Source organism: Octopus sinensis, linkage group LG2, assembly GCF_006345805.1.
Source record: "Octopus sinensis linkage group LG2, ASM634580v1, whole genome shotgun sequence".
NCBI classification, from domain to species: domain Eukaryota; kingdom Metazoa; phylum Mollusca; class Cephalopoda; order Octopoda; family Octopodidae; genus Octopus; species Octopus sinensis.
The window spans coordinates 82675684-82695833 of NC_042998.1; the positions used below are offsets into that span (position 1 = coordinate 82675684).

The following is a 20150-nucleotide window of genomic DNA, read 5'->3' on the forward strand; positions in this document are numbered from 1 at the left end:
CAAGACTCTTAAATATATGTTTGAATCAACGTAGTGAACACGTCAGTCTATATGCAATTTACAACGATGAAATTTCAATAAATCATCAAAAATTTAATGGAGCTTATATGTATGCATAGTTGAATTGACAAGGATAGATAGATAGACAGATAGATAGATGAGTGCATAAATATAAATATGTGTGGATGTATGTAAATATATATATATATAAAAGAGAGAAAAGAAAGAGAGTATATATATCTTTTATTCTTTTACTTGTTTCAGTCATGTGACTGCGGCCATGCTTGGGTATCACGGTTTTAGTCGATCCAATCCACCCCAGAACTTATTTTTAAAAGCCTAGTACTTATTCTATCGGTCTTTATTGTCGAACCGCTACGTTACGATGACATGAACACACCAGCACTGGCTGTCAATCTGTGGTAGGTTACAGACACAAAGATACACACACTTAAATACATATATATATATATATATATATATATAATATATATATATATATATATACGATGGGCTTCCTTACTTTCCGTCTACCAAATACACTCACAAGTCTTTGGTCGGCCCGAGGCTATAGAAGATACTTGCCCAACGTGCCACGCAGAGTGACTGAACCTGGAACTATACGGTTGGGAAGCAAGCTTCTTTATTTTTTAAATTGCCATAAAGACATTACATACATGGGACATTACAACAAATGTGGGGACATATAACAATTAAAATAAAAATATGATGCTATGAATGACACATGAAAATGAACATGAAAAGCATTAAAATCAAAATATTAAAATAATGACACATGAATGATAACTTGAGAAATGAGAATATGAAAAGTGTGTTACTCACCCCACACTGAGTAACACCACTCGCCACCTCTGAGTTCTGAATCCTCTTTAGTCTTTGACCTAGTCTTTCGTTTACCGTTTTTCCCATCGCTGAGTGACAACATTCTCTCCTCCATGTATACATAACCTTTTTCATCGGAGGAGGGCGTCTTGTAAATTTTGTGGTCTCTGTTTTTTCTTCTTTTTTCCTGTGGAGAGAGGGGTGGGTGGGTTTGGTGTCTGTATCGGGAGGGTGGGTCTGAGTGGTCTTGTGTGGGATGTAGTTGGTCTGGGGTCCCACATCACACTGACTTTCTTCCTCTTCTTTCTCTTTTTTCTTTTATTCTCTGTTACTGTCCATTCATCCTCCTTTTTCCTTCTATCTATCTGTACTTCTTCCTTTTTTCTCCTCCATCTCCACCACCGATTCTTCTGTCGTTTTCCTCTTCAGAAGGCAGTACTAATGTGGCCCTTTTGGCCACATTTAAAATATCTTGGGATTCTGCCCTCCACCCACACTCTTAACACAATCTCTCCCAGCGTCACCGTCTCCCTCAAACTCTCCAATTGCCTCTCCTCTGCCTGCATAATTAGGTCCAGTCTTTTTCCTCTCCATCCTCCGTCCTCCGTTTCCGTGGCTTGGAGAACAGCCACCTCCTCCTCACTTCCAACGATGACGGCTGCCGCAACCCAAGCCACTTCTATATCGGGTGGAATTCCTTTTAATCTCACCTTAGAAGTCTCTCTTCCAAGATACGTAGGTAGAAGTACCACATCCTCCGTTTTTACAGTTGCACTCGCTAGCCACTTTTCCTCTTCCGCTGACAAACATGGTCCCATATCCATTTCCTTTCACTATGTATGTCAGCTCCTTCGAAAGACCGTTCAATGCTTTTTCTACATTTTCCATCCCCATCCGCTCCACCTTTCTACTCTCCACTGCGTACACCTTGTAGGTAATGGTCTTCTTTTCCATATTTTCCATAACCCTTTTCGGGGGTAATGACTTTACGTTATCGCCCACTTTCTGTGTCATCTTACTCAGCTCCTTCAGTCCGGTTAGGTACACCTCCTTTTCTTCACCTCTGCAGCCACAGCAAAACTCTTTACTCTTTCCAAATGCTCGTCCATTCTATTTATATATATATATATATATATATATATATATATATATATATATATATATATATATTATATATATATATATATATATATATATATATATATATATTCTATTTAAAAATTAAAATAAGGGTAGAAATTGATATTAATTAAAGCCAGTGGCCTAGCATATTATTTTAAAAATCCGAAGATTAAAAATTTTATACATACAAAATTAAAAGGAATGACCACTAATAGTGGACAGCCTGTATGCTAGATATAGACGTCAAACTCGCCATTTGCCACGAAGAATGTGTTCTCAAAAACAAAATTCAGCAAAAACCAAAGTTTAAAAATAAGACAAATGAAAATATACGAAAATAAAAAAAAACCATTACCTACGTACTAATTAGTTTCATTTGTTAATATTTACGTATATGGATACGTAAACATCTGCAAGATCATCAGCGTATTCTGTGGTTTACGAAATACAATTTCCAGAACTAGATACAGGGCGCTCGACCGAAATTCAGCATGCATAAAGCTCTACAAATTATATTTATGTGTATTCTTCAAATGCCTTCACTTTGGCGCGCTGAGGTCGGAAATTACTCAGCAGTTAAGAAAGTACAGCAGTTAATTTATCGGCTAGAGAACATTTTTTATTTAAAAATTAGAATAACGGTCCCGGTCTTGGATTAACCTTGAAGCTAATGTTCAGGTCAGGTCGTTTGGGCAATACATATATATATAGTATTATATATATATATATATATATAATATTAGGGAGTATAACTCCAAACTTACAGGGAAAAATTCAATTTAGTATTAAATCAAATTTCACAAATATATATTAGAGAAATATATTATGAAATATAAATTAGAGAAGAAAAACACTATTATGCAATTCAAACAATGCTAGACATAAAACAAAATCATAAATATAAAATAAAACATATTCTTATAAAACATATAACTAGATCACAAAAAGTATAAAAATGAAAAATCAATATATAATAAGTAAAAAAACTACGTACGTTTCATGGCTATAACTAAATTCGAATTACAATTAAATTTAAATTTAATCGAAATCAAGTTAATTTAAAATTATAGCCACTCTTTAGGTTCACAATAATAGTTAAATAAATAAGTAGATAGAGTTAAACAATATTTATTTACAAATAAATAAATAAAATAATGATGTTTCTTATAGAAGAAACTCCATTAACTAAATTTGAAACTTAAAACATTAGGATCAGTTTCCTACAATACAATTATTATGTTAAATATTTAAGGTAAAAAAAATTAATTATAGCCATGAAACGTACGTAAATTTTACTTATTATATATTAATTATTCATTTTTATACTTTTTGTGATCTAGTTATATGTTTTATAAAAATAGTTTTTATTTTTTACTTATGATTTGGTTTATGTCTATCATTGTTTGAATTGCATAATAGCATTTTTTTCTCTAATTTAGAAACCAATCAGAAACGAATTGGTCCAGGAAACTAGATGGTAAAATGTTTTTATTTTTACATTTCGTTCCTGTCGAATTTTATCCCTAATTTTGTAGTTATGAAACCTAGCTGTTCTTTCTAGCATATTGAACCCACAAGTGGATTCCTCATGTGCTTAAATGTACACTGTATTTTATATATATACATATATAATTAATCAATATATTGATTAATTATGAATTATAATCCCTATATTGATTAATTATGAATTTTCTGGTTAGTTCCGTAATGGAATCGGCGGCTTATATTTATTTGCTGCCGATAAATTTGGCGCGAGTGCGACGATTTGAAAATTTTAGGTCAGATATTGGCGAGGCATGGACGTGAATGCCTCGTGAAAAATATCTGTTCCGATTTGGCTATTCCTTACTGATGAATCTAAGGGCCTATGTAGATTGGCTTGATTTAATTTAATCAGGTCAGTTTACCATTAAACAGTAGACGAAACGGTGCATCGTATAAGGAATTTCAGGGTAAATGTTTTTTTCAATTTTCTCCTGGTTTACAGAATTAATGTTATTTTGCGGTTGAAGCTTTTTGGCTGTTATTTCTAGTGGGTGAATGGCCTATTATGCCGTTCCTTGATTGTGATATATACATATATATATATATACATATATATATATATACATATATTATATATACATATATATATAGCAATAATAAATCTCTGGGCGAGAAGTAAGCAGTAGCAGCAAGCAAGCGTGAAGTATATTTGCCACGTAAGTGTGGCGGACACATAGAGGACGATGCTACCGTTGTTTATAGCCCTAGGAAGATATCTCCTCCGACTTACGTGATACACACAGACCCACGTTACTGGGAAGTCAGCCGTCATCAGTGGGAAAAGCATATACTATTTTGCGTTTGGAATGAATTCACATCTCTAGCTGGTGATTATTCCTGTCCACTCCTTGTTAAAGAGTAAGTCTTCAGGCATGCATGATCATACGTATGTCTACATCTATATTCCAATGTAGGTCCTAGAAAAATCCAGTGCCTTATACAGAAACTCCTTCGATATAGATGGGTAAAAATCTACTATATCAAAATAGGCAAAACTTGCACTTCTCTCGCTACTATTGGTATTAAATCACTGTCTTACTTTTTGGGAGTTCCGCCAGAGAATGAGGCCAGAGCCCTACCTAATATCCTTATTGATCTTCCTGATAAATAGATTGCTCACCAGGCCACTCTCAGACTTTGCAGGGTGTTTGGTTAATGTATGTGTTTGTGTGTGTGTGTGTGTGTGCAGTCTGTGAGTCTGTGTGTCTATGTGTGTGTTCATATGTGTGTGTGCATGTGTGTGTGTGCTTGAGAACTGGTGTTGGTCCGGTGTTGGTTTGTTTACACTATCGAAATGTAGCTGTTCGGTAAAAGGGAAACATAAAATAATTGTAAAAGACTTAAAAATCTAAGTACTGGAATCGATTGTTCGATTAACTCCTTTAAAGCAGTGCCCCGGCGTGGCCGCAAGTTTAATGACTGAAGCAAGTAAAAGATAATAGGGAAAGTTTTCTTTTCTAGGCACAAGGCTCGAAATTTGTGGGAGGGGGGCTTAGTCGATTAGATCGACCCCAGTACGCAACTGGTATTTATCATCCCCCGAAAAGTTGAAAATTAAAGTCGACTACGGCGGAATTTGAACTCAGAACGTAAAGACAGACGAAATACCTATTTTTTTTACTACACACAAGGGACTAAACACAGAGACAAACAAGGATAGACAAACGGATTAAGTCGATTATATCGACCCTAGTGCGTAACTGGTACTTAATTTATCTACCCCGAAAGGATGAAAGGCAAAGTCGACCCCGGCGGAATTTGAACTCAGAACGTAACGGCAGACGAAATACGGCTACGCATTTCGCCCGGCGTGTTAACGTTTCTACCAGCTCGCGGCCTTATAAAATGGAAATTATTGTGTAAAGTAACATGCTTAATAATTTGATCCAAATCTAAAGAAAATCTAGAGCATATTCTTCATAACAGAGTGATTTGTAGATAGCAAAGAATCGAGAAGAGGCAAGGAAAGTATTTGTATCCCAATCTGTATGAATTGATTGCCGTTATAGAAATATATACAATGGGAAACCACAATGACGAGACAATGGCTATGCAGTCATTAATGAAAGGCAACACTGGAGTTCATTCAGATGCATTAGGAAGAAATGAAGAAAATGGGAAATATTAAACTTCAATGTTAAAACGAAATTTACTTAATTCAGTAATTGAAATCTGCAATGTTAGAAGACCAACAGCTGCCGACTCAATACAGACGTGGTAGTAATAATTGAATGTGTAAGACTTGCGGGGTAGGGAATAATGTTTTCTAGACATGTGATACTTACTTGACAGCTAATTATTGCAACATAAGATATCAGGTTCTTAGAACAGATTTATATAATGTTGTTTCATATAAAAGGGTGTTATAGTTAAGTGGGATGATAATAGCTAATACAAAGGCGGCAAGATAGCAGAATCGTTAGCGTACCGGCCAAGATGCTTAGAGGCATTTCGTCCGTCTTTGCGTTTATGAAGGCGGCGAGCTGGTAGAAACGTTAGCACGCCGGTTGAAATGCGTAGCCGTATTTCGTCTGCCGTTACGTTCTGAGTTCAAATTCCACCGAGGTCGACTTTGCCTTTCATCCTTTCGGGGTCGATAAATTAAGTACCAGTTACGCACTAGGGTCGATGTAATCGACTTAATCCGTTTGTCTGTCCTTGTTTGTTCCCTCTATGTTTAGCCCCTTGTGGGTAATAAAGAAACAGATAATAGCTAATATACCTAGTCTAACGGTGGTCTGCCCTTGGGCAGGTGCTCTGCATCTGAAACTTCTTCCCATCTATAAGACCTGGAAGAACCCGTACCCTCCTCTGCCACCATAAAGTAGATTACTGGAACTTCGGCAGCCATGGATGGACTTGGAATGAATACTTGGATGCTGTCCCATTGCCTTCTCCAGGCAGATGGGATTTGAGCTTAAAATGTAGAGAGCCGGAAGATATACATTAAAGCATTTCTGCCGCCGCACCAACGATTCTGCTACTCTCTCACTTGGAGAGCAACGTAAATGTTTTGCTAAATAACACATCCCACTATCGCGAGTGCAACATCCTGACCAATACTAGACCACGTGACTAGTGGCTTACATACATACATACATGCATGGTGGCTGCCCCCTCGTTATCTAGTATGGCCATTGCACGAAGCTTAATCAATGTTGTTATCGTGCAATGCCTGTGCCAGAAGATTTTTTTTAAGTGAAGAAAGGCTGTGCACAGAGTCAATCCCACTCACTAAGCAACAGCCGCCATAATCCGAAAAGAAGACCAAGTCAACATCATCGGTAACCACTGAGCCGCAGGTTTTATGTCGGAGTTATCCCAGTTACCTGAGTTACCTTCTCCTAGAAGGATGCCCTAACAAAGGCTAGGAGTCCTTCACTTCCAATGGTTTAACCGCGCGATCGGGTATTCAGTCCGATTATTTCTATGTCCCCGCGCATAATACAGCCTTAAGACATTTATTGGATAGCCGCTGACTCTCAAGAGTTCCTCTGCCCTTTAACGGGTTTTGTTTTTCATCCCGCAGGGTGTCCAATAAACACTCTCCTCACCAAGTAAGCTTGGTGAGGTTGCCGGTTTAGTCGCCGACGACCCGACCATGCAACAAGTTGTACTGGGTTACATGTTGCCAGTAGCACTCGAAAGTGACCTGACATACATACATACATACATACATACATACATACATACATACATATTTTGGGTCATCCCATAAATAATGCGGTTTTTTATATTAAGATAAATTCTTTTTTAAATCTAAAATAGACTCTCCTTCATTTTCTACAATGCTCTTCCATTTTTTTCCATACAAATGATTTTGAAGACTGTGGAATAAACGATAATTAGATGGTGCAGTGTCTGGCGAATATGGTGGGTGAGGCATCATTTCCTATTCAAACTGCTACAGCCTTTGGAATATAATCCTTGTTGTATGTGGCCGAGCATTATCCTGTTGGAAAAATACCTTTCGTCTTCAAACGAAAGATGTCGTTTTTTTCTAGCGCTGACTTAAGCCACTCAAGCTGCTTGCTGTAGATCTTTTTTGTTATCGATTGGTTTGGATTTAAAATTTCAAAGTGGGCTAAACTTTTCATATCCCACAAAACACATAACAACACCTTACGCGGGTGGAGACTATCTTTAGCCTGGGGTGCCGGTGTTTCTCCTTTCCCTACGCACTGTCCGCGGCGCTTGACCTTTTTTATTTTTAGATAACCCATTTCTCGTCACCAATCATCATTATTCGGTCCAAGAAAGGTTCATTCGTGAGACGTGGCAGCAAAGAAGAGCACACAGTCACTCTCTGCGCGCGATTAGACTCGGAAAGTTTGTGAGGAAACCATTGATCCAATTTACTGTCTTCTCCGATGGCACGCAGGTGTCGATGAATGATTGAATGACCAGATCCAAGTTTCTCTGCTAGTTTCTTAACAATTACGATGGAATTTTGTTCCACTAGGGTCTGCAGGAGGTCCTCATCGAGCTCTCCAGAACTTCCAGGACGAGGCTCATCTTCTAGGCTGTAGTTTTCTAGAACCTCCGTTGACACTGGCTTACGCTTATTGTCCGATCCCCATATACCGCCTTAATATTCCTCGCACTTTCCGTTGCGTAGTTGCCTTTATTGAATTCATAAAACAAAATATGCCGAATATGCTCCTTTGTAACTTCCTTTATAACTTTGAAAAAATAACAAATAACTGTTAAAATCAAACAGCACTCTTCAAAACTTGCACTAAGAATAGGGACAAAGTAAAATTACTACCTGATTTTATAACAAGTTGATACAGGTAGTTTATACCGTGCCCCTCCAACTTTTACTTTATGCAATTGAAAACTTCGCATTACTTATGGGATGACCTAATATATATATATGTGTGTGTGTGTGTGTGTGTCTGTGTGTAGTGTATTGAGCTGCAGAAACTATCTAATCAATTAAAAATTACACCTTTAATGTTATCATTAATAATGATTGTTACCAAGAACGACAGGGGAAATAACTTACAAAGTCCATTCGCTTAAAAATTTAATGAATATGATCTTGAGTAAGAAGTGGGAAATCTCAGAACATCTGTGTACTTTATTTGGCCTTTTCAGATAACTGTGATGGTAGTCTCACATAGGTCAAGGAAGACATTTCTGTAATTTTTTGCTGAAGCACTTGCACAAAATATTTTGTATACCGTGATCTAGTGTTTGTGCTGTAAATTTGCTCACTCCCTTCATCAAATGAACATTGCCTAAATAAGTACGCGGTGCACCACGCGTAAGATGTTGAAGTAATAGCAAAGCAACGTGAGAAGAAGTGTTTTGCTTAAGAAAGCAACGCACGACCTAGTCTAAGGATTGAAACTACGATCTCGCGATACTGAGTCCGACACCCTTACAACTACGCCAATCACCCTAAATCAGATGAGTATAAATGTCTATACTACTGTAGACAGTTACCTCCCTTGAAACTAGTTGTATCATCCAATGGCCACTGGATGGCGCACATCTTGTTGCATTGTGGGAGAATTAAATCTATAGCATTTGGACGACGCAACCAAAGCGATTATACATTTTCTTCCTCTTGCGATTCCAAGAGATGTAACGGTGAAACAACCACTTCTTACGTATATGAACACGAACGCACAGAAACTGCCTTTATCTCTCTCAATACAATTACTGTAATTTGCGTGCAATGTAAAGATTAAAATGAGTTACAGCCGTATTTGCAAATTCTTATTGTCATTTTTTTTATTCTTGCATTTGGAAAATGTCTACCTTCTACATTTCAGCTTTGTTAGGTGCATAAGTTCCTAAAATACCATAGCCAGGCAAGTATAAAGGCTTTTAGTGGAAAACATTCGCTAATTAATTATTTGAAATTATATGGAGGCGCGTAGGCAGAATCGTTAGCTCGGGCAAAATGGTTGGCGGTATTTCGCCCGACTTTTCGTTCTGCGATCATATTCCACCGAGATCAAATTTTGCTTTTCATTATTTCGCAGCTGAGCACTGAGGTGGATGTATTCAACTTAACCCTTCCTCCAAACTTGCTAGTTTTGTGTCAAAATTCGAAACTAATAATTAATAATTATGATATGCAGAAGGCATCCCTAGGAAGAGTTTTTTTTTTTACATGTAATATATAAGAGGAAGCAGCTTTGATAAACTAAACTAGACACTACGTTTTACATGGCATCGAGTTTGTTCTTTCCAAATGAATTTATAACATTTTTGTTGTTTCAAGACGTTCATTTTGTAAGTGAATCAAAAACATAGACTAATTAATCGTTTAGATTAATAAGATGCAGGTGGCACGCCCAGAACATGATATTTCGTGTAATATATAATCGTTTCAAAATTTAGCACAACGCCAGCAATTTTCGGGGTGGTTGCTAGTCGATTACATCGACCCCAGTGCTTAACTGGTACTTATTTTATCGACTCCGAAAGGGCAAAATGTAGAATCGACCTCGGCAGAATTTGAACGCAGGATTTGAACGAGTATTTTGCCCGGTACGCTAACTAGTGTGCTAGCTCACCGCCTTATTCATGTAAAAGATAACAGGAAGCTGTTTTGATAAACTAAACACTGTGTTTTACATAATAATAAAGAGGTTGTATCTAAGTGAATCAAAAACAATATTCTATGTAAGCAGTACTAAGCTCAACAATACAGCTGTAAAAGTCATTTAAAGAGCAGTTAATTAATAATTCACTGTGTTATTTTGATACAATGATATTAGCTATACAAACGAGACATCATTATACGGAAATACATAATAGAGGCGATGCATCAAAGTTTCTTTAATAACCAACATAAGAATAATGATTTTCACGTTAATGACCGTCAAGCATACAGAAATTATGCATTGATTATATATCACAATAGTGAACAATTATGTCTTCGTTGGTTATAGGTTTTCGTTAGAACAATGTAGATCTTAAGTGTGTCTTTGGCAGTGAAAATGGTGAAAGTAGCAAGGTACAGACGTGGCTGTGTAGTAAGCAGTTTACTTCCTACCCAAATGGTTCCGAGATTAGTCCCACTTCGCGGCACATTGGATAATTGTCTGAAACTGAAAGACGACCGTCGTATATGTGTGTGTGTGTGTGTTTGTGGTGTGTGTGTGTGTGTGTGTGTATGAGTGTGTGTGTGAGTGTGTGTGTGTGTGTGTGTGTGTGTGTGTGTGTGTGTGTGTGTGAGTGAGTGTGTGTCTTTGTGTCTGTGTTCGTCCCTCACCACCGCGTGACAACCGTATTTGGTGTATTTACGTCCTTGTAATTTAGCGGCTCGGTTAAAATGACCAATAGAATAAGTACCAGACTTCAAAAATAAGTACTAGGGTCGATTCATTCGACTAAAATTCTTCACAGCAGTGCCCCAGCATGGCCGCAGTCTAATGATTGAAGCAAGTAAAAGATAAAAGATAAGGGAATGTCTGCCTCAGTGAAGAACAAACATAGTAAGGGACTTCGTTTAGTAAGAACGAGTTAAACAGTTTTCAGAAGATAATCTCTTTTCATTCGCATGGCCTGGAGCAACACGCGTCTCGGCCCACGAGCTGAACCTGCGATCTTAACATTGAGATCCCATCACTCTAACCAATAGGCCATACACTTTTATGCATACATACACACGCACACACACACGCATATATATATATATATATTCACATATAGATGACATATAGACATGCAGACAAATAGATAGATAGATAGATAGATAGATAGATAGATAGATAGATAGATAGATAGATAGATAGATAGATAGATATTGATAGATATCGGTTGCAATAGATAACAGAGAAGCTGTCCTGAGCTTCCACTAAGATGAGATTAAAATATTCCAAAATTACAATCCTTTAATTATTAGGAATGTTCTCACTCTCTCTCTCTCTTTTCTTTTTCTCTCTATCTATTTATCTATCTATCCATCTGTCTATCGCTTTATCTCTGTCTTTCTCTCTCTCTCTCTCTCTCTCTCCCTCCATTTATATGTATATATATATATATGTATATATATCAATGAATCCATCTACCTTTCTTTTTTTACACTGTCTTCTCCCTATCTCTTTCTCTCTCTCTCTCTTCCTCTCTCTCTCTCTCTCTCCTGCTCTCTCTTCCACTTTCACTAAGTATGATGTTTTAATCTCGACATTACTTTCAAGAAAGTCTAAATATTTTACACTCTTACTGTAAATAAAATATTCTTCCGAAGTTGTCCTGTTTCTCGTTTTAAAGCCATGTTAAATTTCCAGTTTTCATTTGGTTGCTGTTGATTGCATCAAATAGAAAGCCATTATTACTGTACATCCGAAGACTATGCTTTAGGGGATACGCTCTTTCAAGGACATTAGAAGGCAACTGGGAATCGGAGTCATCATGATTGCTGAAACGAAAGCAAACACCGTTAGTATGTGCTTGGAAGTGATGATTGAAATACCGAGAGCAAATTATGTATGAGCCAGCATAGAAATAAATATCAAATATATTATTAATCAATGTAAAATACGGCGTAAAAATATTTCGATCTCGTTAAGAGAATTCAAATCAACAGCTGCAAGAAAAGGATAATCTTGAAAATTTCTTCAACTTTTACAAGAAGTGTGTATACTTGTAAATATACATGTATATATATATATATATATATATATATATATATATGTATGGATGTATGTATGGATGTATGTATATATATAATATAAATAATATATACATGCATATATGGGTACAGGACATCAAAAAAACTTTGAACGCAATGAGAAATGAAAACATAAAAACAAAAACATAGAAACGAAGTTTTTTGGGGGCGGGGGGAAACAGGAAGAATGCAAGAATGAGAGAGGGGTGAAAGGGATATTATAAAGGAGGAGAGATATAACTATGATTGTGAGAAAATGAATCACAAGACACAGTGTGGGTGAATGTGAGAGAAGGAAATAGAAATGAGAAATGAGAGGAGTGATAGCTAGAGAAGTTGCATGTCTCGTTTCTCTATTTTTTTCGTTGTTCCAAAAAATAAGTTCGTTTCTACGCATGTATGTATACATGTATATGTAGGTATGTACATATATGTATGTATATATGCATATATTTATATATTATTTATATTATTATATGATCGAACGCCACGCATCCTTTCCAAGTAAGTTTTATATAAATACATATCTCTCTCTCTCTCTCTCTCTCTCTCTCTCTATATATATATATATATATAATATATATATATATATATATATATATATATATATATATATATATATATAACTAATACAAACAGCAGTTTGCAATTTTTTACCAAAGAAGGAGAATTACAAATGTCACTAAATGTGACTAGGGCGTTAGAAATAAGAGCTAAACGTCCTTAGTGCAATGGTTTTAAAATGCAATGGACTTTCAGAGATGTTTATTGATTTGACCGATTTCACTTTTTTGGAAAAGATTATCAAAAGTAAAATGTAAAGCTTTGTGTAAGCTTTGTTGTGTTAAAAAATGTTTAGTACAAATGTATTAAAATACAGTTTAAAGACTTTAATAATGATGAGAAAATGTTAAAAACACTTTAAATGAAAGTATACAAGAAAAGGAATACAATAAGTATTTTGAGTTCAATAAAAATCATGCTTTTTTTCGGTAGTATATATATATATATATATACAGTGGGAGGAAATAAATATTCGTTCATGTCAAAATTCTTTATTTATATAATTTCTAATGAACATAAATGGGATATACCAATACTATATTTGCATATACATGCATAAAGAATATGCAAAAGAAACTAATACATTATAGTAACTAATGGATTTATATACAATTATAAATATTTAGGGTGAAAAAGGTATTCGTACAGAATAAATTTATGATTTTCTATGCCACAAAATACTGTTAAAATATTTTTTACTAGAACATCGTCGTTTGTTCCAATAATCGTATCAGTTGTCATTTTTATGTGTCAAAACGCTAGCTTCTTCATTCAGCACTGAGACAACATAAAGTAGTATCGTAATAATGGCTAAAAGTAAAGAACTCATAAATTCAGTGAAAAACTTAATTATTGAACAGTGGAAAGCAGATAAAAGTTACAGGAAAATATCAGAGACCCTTCGTATTCCATTTTCTACCATATCTTCATTTATTCAAAGATATAAAAAATCTGGAACTATTGAAAACAGAACGAGATCCGGTGCACCACGCAAAATTTTTCCTAGATCTTTAAGAAAAATGAAGCAGAGAATCGAAAAAGACACAATGATCACCAGAAAGGAGTTGCAAGAATAATTGTTAGCTTCAGGGACTAGTGTTACACTACGAACAATTACCAATGAACTTCATAGGAATGAGCTGAAGTCATGCTCTCCTAGAAAAACTCCGCTGTTGACTAAAAGGCATAGAGATGCGCATTTAAAATTTGTTTGTGTACATAAAGATAAATGTGATACATTCTGGCAAAATGTTCTTTGGACAGACAAGTCGAAAATTGAATTGTTTGGACGAAATTCGCGTGTTTGGAGGAAAGACGGTACCGCCTATTCGCCGAAAAACACAATTCCTACCGTAAAGTTTGGAGGTGGTAACATCATGGTGTGGGGGTGCTTCTCTGCAAATGGTACTAGCAATTTACATGTGATAGATGGTAGAATGAATGCAGAGATGTACCAAAATATTTTGAACAATAATTTATGGGACTCTGTAGAAAAGCTCCAGCTTTGTGAAGGGTGGCTTTTACAACAGGATAACGACCCTAAGCACAGGGCGAAGTCTACCAAAAAATGGATTGTCGATCACAATATAAAATTACTAGAATGGCCAAGCCAGTCACCTGACTTGAACCCCATTGAAAACTTGTGGCGCTATTTGAAAATTAAAATTCATTCAAGAGCCCCAACGTGCATTGTAGATTTGAAGAAAATTTGTCAAGAAGAATGGGTAAAAATTCCTAAAGAAACATGCAAGTCATTGATTAAGAACTACTAGAAGAGATTGGTTCAAGTGGAACTGAATAATGGTTATGCTACGAAGTATTAAATCAGAATTATCAGTTATTTATGTTCTTTACGAATACTTTTTTCACCCCTAAATATTTATAATTGAATATAAATTCCTTAGTTACAATAATTTATTAGTTTCTTTTGCATATTCTTAGTTTATGCATGTGTATGCAAATATAATATTGGTATATCCCATTTATGTTCATTAGAAATTAAATAAATAAAGAATTTTGACTATCATCTTACTTTATTAAAAAAATAGTGTTATTAGTACTTATTTTATTGACCATGGAGACGAGAAAAGCTAAGTGGGATTGAAGCACAGAACATAGCGGTGTAAGACTAATTGTGTCATTTCAATACTTTGCTAATTTTTTACGCTTAACCCAACTTAATACTCACTATAGATCATCCTTATGTGTGCCTTTGTGTGTGGCACATTGAGCAAGTGTCTTCTAATATAGCCCTGGGGCTGAATAAAGCCTTGTGAGTGGATTTGGAAGACGGAAACTTGAAAGAAGGCGGTCGTATGCGTGTGTGTGCGTTTATATATTTGTTTGTTTATTTGTTTGTTTGTGTGTGTGAGAGAGAGAGAGAGAGAAAGACTTTCTTTCTATCTGTTCCCCTACACCGATTGACAACCGATTGGTTTGTTTACGTTCCAGCAATTAAGTGGCTCGGCTAAAAGGTTCTATTCTGTTGCCTATTATGTTAGATAAAGATGAACGTTTCTAACGCACGTTTTGGCTTCATTGTATGACAAGATGTTACTCCTATATTTAGAGTATTGTGACGAGTGCTATAAAGCATGAATTTGGTTCCTAAAACAAATGAGATTGTAATTCAGTTTCAGTCCTGAATTAAAGCCGTTTCCCTATATATAAATCACTAATGCTCTTGAGAAACGCATAGGCATCGCAAATTGTATATGGCGTTTCTAAGTTACAGGATTTTTCATGTCTAATCTAAAATATATCAATGCACGGGAAGCAATCTATACTGAAACAAGTGTGTTACCTTTGAACGAATGATGTGTTAATTTTGAATGGATGAGAAGAGCATAAATTGAGATAACTAACGATACTCTTGTATAGAACTGTTTTCGAAAGTTTGGTGATGGGAAGAATCGCTACAACTTCGAACAACGAGCTTTGCAGTATTTGTCCCGGCTCGTTACGTTCTGAGTTCGAATTTCACCAAGGTCAACTTCACCTTTCATCCTTTCAAGATTGATAATATAAAATACAAATCGGGTATTTGGAGGTCATATACAAATTGCTTGTCTATGGAGATTGCCAGACACGTATTTTGATATGATTTCAATGCCTCAGCAACAGACACCGTTTCGGCCACTTATATCCTAGTCGGAAATTCTCTTTCTCTCTCTGAACAGCAAAATATATATATTCTGATGCCTTTGCTACGGCATTGTTAAACTATCATTCGTTTAAGATAAGCGGCGTTCAAAATATCAAACTGTATACATATATGTAACGTGCTCCTGTGCACTAGAGCCTGAAAGGCTATCGCTATGACACGCAGGTTTCAGCGTGAGTACGCATCCTCAGTGACTGATACCTTTTCAGTCACACAAATATGATGTGTGTGTGCACGCGCGTATGTATACTTCCGTGCGGCAAATTTTAAACGCATGAACCAAGTTCAATCAACAATATTATCTGTAAACCTTTAAAATCAGGCTAATATAGTAAGCTGTCTCCCGTGCTCTATCTCCCTGGTTCTGCCCCTCTCTCTGCCTCTGTCCCTGCCTCTCTCTCTTCTTCTCATTCTCTGTCTCTGTATACACACATTTGTGTATATATGTATATATATATATATATAATATATATATATATATATATATATATATATATATATATATTATATATATATATATATATATATATGGAAAGCGAGAAACAGGAAGATAGAAGATAGAAGATAGAGAACTAACTTCCTTACAAAAATCTACAATTTGATTTGAATCGAAATAGCTGTATAAGAGGGCGAGATGAATAAAAGTTTATTTCAAAATTACAGTTGGTTAACAGTGGACTATACATATATATATATATATATTATATATATATATATAATATATATATATATATATATATATATACATAAACACACATACATATACAGCAGGTACGTAAATTAGCTTTACAAGTTGAAACACTGAGAAAAATCTGAAATTGAGTAGGTCGCAAGCAGCCAATGGAGCCAACGTAGAAGTGTTCTGGTGTTTCTAATAAAAATAATTATTTGTTTACTTGTGTTTACCAATAAATTCTGCTGCGTTATTCTTTTTTTTTCTGAATTTTTCAAATGCAAAGCTAATTTATGGACACCCTCAGTTCGTGTATATATGTTTGTATGTGTGTGTGTGTTTATATATATATATAATCTTATATATATATAATATATATATAATGTATATATTATTATATATATATATTATATATAATATGTGTGTGTGTGTGTGTGTGTGTGTGTGTGTCAGTTAGCGGATGCATATAACTATCACGCATTTATCTAGGTCAGTCATTGCCAAAATTCTTCCCTTCGAGTCATACAGAAGGTGATATAAAAACATAGTTAACTTTTCCTGGAACATTTAGAACTATGACTATCAAGTGGAGTTTAAAATTTCGGAAATAAACATGTGCGTAAATGTGTAAAAAAGGTGCATGCGTGCATATGTATGCATAGATACATACATTCACACATACATACATATGGCTATATGTGTGTATATATACATACATATATATATATTTATATATATATATATATAAAGATTATGAGAGGTAATAGTGTTAAGAAGACCCAAAGGTGTCAGGTATTGCAGAGTAAGTGCTATGGACACACTATAGTTAAGCTCCAGGTTCGGTAATGATACGAATGAGGACTTCACTGTAGGTTGTATATTAGCATGCATATATATAAAAATTAAGAGAATGAGATTAAAAAATCCAAGGCTGTGAAAGCACTCTGTATGTCATATCTTCTCTATAATAACTATTGCTTAACCACCTCTGATGAAGGGATATATAAAATATCCCGGAAACAGCTGTAAGGCCTCTTTATAAATGTTCTGAAATCTTTCATAGCCTTGGATTTTTATCGCATTCTGTTAATTTTATATATATATACATATACATATACACACAGACACACAGACATATATATATATATATATATATATATATATATAAAAGCTATTTCTTATCTTGGCTCATTAACCCCGTGTATGGAAAATTATGAGTAGCGCAGTTTTCAAAACGTTCAAACATTAATATGGATTTTTTTCTTAAGCCTTAAGTTATGATTTTTAAAAATCTGAGTCGCACATAAAACTAACATCGCACCAATGTTCCTCGAAGTACTTTTCAGAAAATACTGATTTACATATATAAATACACTGTAAGACATGCAAATGAACTTTTAGTGTATGAATGAATAAAGATAATTGTGCTATGCTATTATAAATGTAGTTAAAGATGTTGCTGGATTAATTCTATTTAATATAGATTTTTTATTTTAATATGATGAATATGAAGCAATAAGTTACGTTCTGAATCATTAGGAGTGAATTACATTAATTACTGAAGCGTGGTTTCATTGTGTAGTTGAAATGTTCTGTCATTCAGATCAGTGAAGTGTTGACAAAGAACTCTATTCTAAACTTAAAACGAGTGATAAATTAAATATGCGTGCGTATCATATACACCTGTATATTTAAGCACACATACACACACATATGTGAGTGTATGCATGCGTATATTTATACATACGTACATATTATATACATACATACATATACATACACACACACACACATATATATATATATATATATATATATAGGTCCCGGGTTGATTCGGGGTTAACCACAGTAAATAAGGTACTCAATACATAGCAGAGTAAAATTAATTTATTATATAGAAGGAGCTTCTACAGGACTAGAACTGTTTCATTCAAGAGAAATCTTCAGGAATATATATATATATATAACGGGAAGCTTTATGAAAATAAACAAAAGACGAAGGCAGGTGGAAAACAAACGAACAATTGTATTAGTATGGCGCTCAGGAAATATAAATAAAACAAGTCTTTAACGTTTCGAGCCTACGCTCTTCAACAGAAAGATACACAGAGAGAGAAAAACACAGAAAGAAGGAGAGAAAAAAAAATGCGTGCAGTAGCTAACGAATCAACATACATGGGGTTAATGAGCCAAGATAAGAAATAGCTTTTATATATATATATATATATATATATATATATATATGTCTGTGTGTCTGTGTGTCTGTGTGTATATGGATATGTATATATATATAAAATTAACAGAATGCGATAAAAATCCAAGGCTATATATATATATATATATGTGTGTGTGTGTGTATATATATATATAATATGTATATATATATATATATGTATATATATATGTATATATATATATATAAACGCATATATGTTTGTATACATGTGTATTTTCGTTTCTGTGAGTCAGAGGAGGTACTAAATACATATGTGCTTCCTAGTGCTTCCCATGAACTGCAAAGAAGATATTCCACACTGAAGGCGCTTAATGAATAGGAAATTTCTGTGAGTGCATGTGTATTTTGTGTGCGTGTGTGTATGTGTGTCTTTACCTGTGTATGTGTATAATAAAGTTACCGTAATCCTATAATAAATTAGTTCAGTTGTACTTCTTTATGTGGTGATACTTAGTACACTTAGCCGATCTTCTTTTGTAATGTGACTGATGGTATGTTGATGAAATATTTCTAGGCGTTACAGAGTCCGTAAGCATTTATGCAATGTGTATATTCATTGCTCATTTTCAGTATCGATTTCGAAATATTAAAATTTCCCCTATCTTATCTTATAATTAATCATATAGCTCCTTAATGCTATATTTTTCCAGTGAAGGCGTGTGACTTAGTGGTAGGGAGTATGGTATTCGGCTCATGACTGTAAAGTTGTGGGTTCGATCCCCAGCGTCACATTCTGTCCTTAAGCAAGACACTTTATTATACGTTGCTCCAGTCCACTCAGCTGGCAAAATTTAGTTGTAATTCTAATGCCAACGACCAGCTTTGTCACATTCTGTGCCACGCAGAATCTCCCTGAGGATTACATCAAGTGTACGTGTGTCTGTAAAGTGCTCAGCCACTTTCACGTTAACTTCACGAGCAGGTTGTTCTGTCGATTACATCAACTGTAACATATATCATCACAACCGACGAAGTGTCAGTTTAGTTCTGTTTTTCCTATATGGCTAAATATTTACTCACACATTCCGATATACGTTAGATAGTTGCATATCAAGAGGGACTGATATGGTAGTTCTATAAATTGATGGATGGGTACAATATATTACTAACAGAATTTCTGTAAGTGTGATCACAGTTTACACTTTGATGATAAACATAGACGGTATTAGTCACGGACCTCTAGTCTTATTGCATGATTTTGAGCGATTGTACTCCATGCAAGATCGATGCAACGTAAAACAAAGTACCTTACAGTTTATGTTCCAGTTCTTTGCATTTTGAATTCAAATTCCGCCAAGGTCAGTTTTACTTTTGTTCTCAGGGAATTGTAAAATAAAGACAGGTCATCGCCGACTTATGACTACAATTG

At 35.0% G+C, this 20150-nt stretch overlaps 1 protein-coding gene across 1 annotated transcript in view; it reads right to left on the reverse strand.

The window, feature by feature from the left end:
• Positions 1-11692: 11692 nt before the first annotated feature.
• The window catches only part of LOC115225054, a 440194-nt gene continuing 431736 nt past the window's right edge, over positions 11693-20150 (reverse strand). Inside the window, exon 8 of the mRNA XM_036514746.1 lies at positions 11693-11893. Within this exon, the coding sequence (XP_036370639.1) occupies positions 11740-11893 (154 nt within the window). The 3' untranslated portion in view covers positions 11693-11739. The remainder of the gene's footprint in view (positions 11894-20150) is intronic.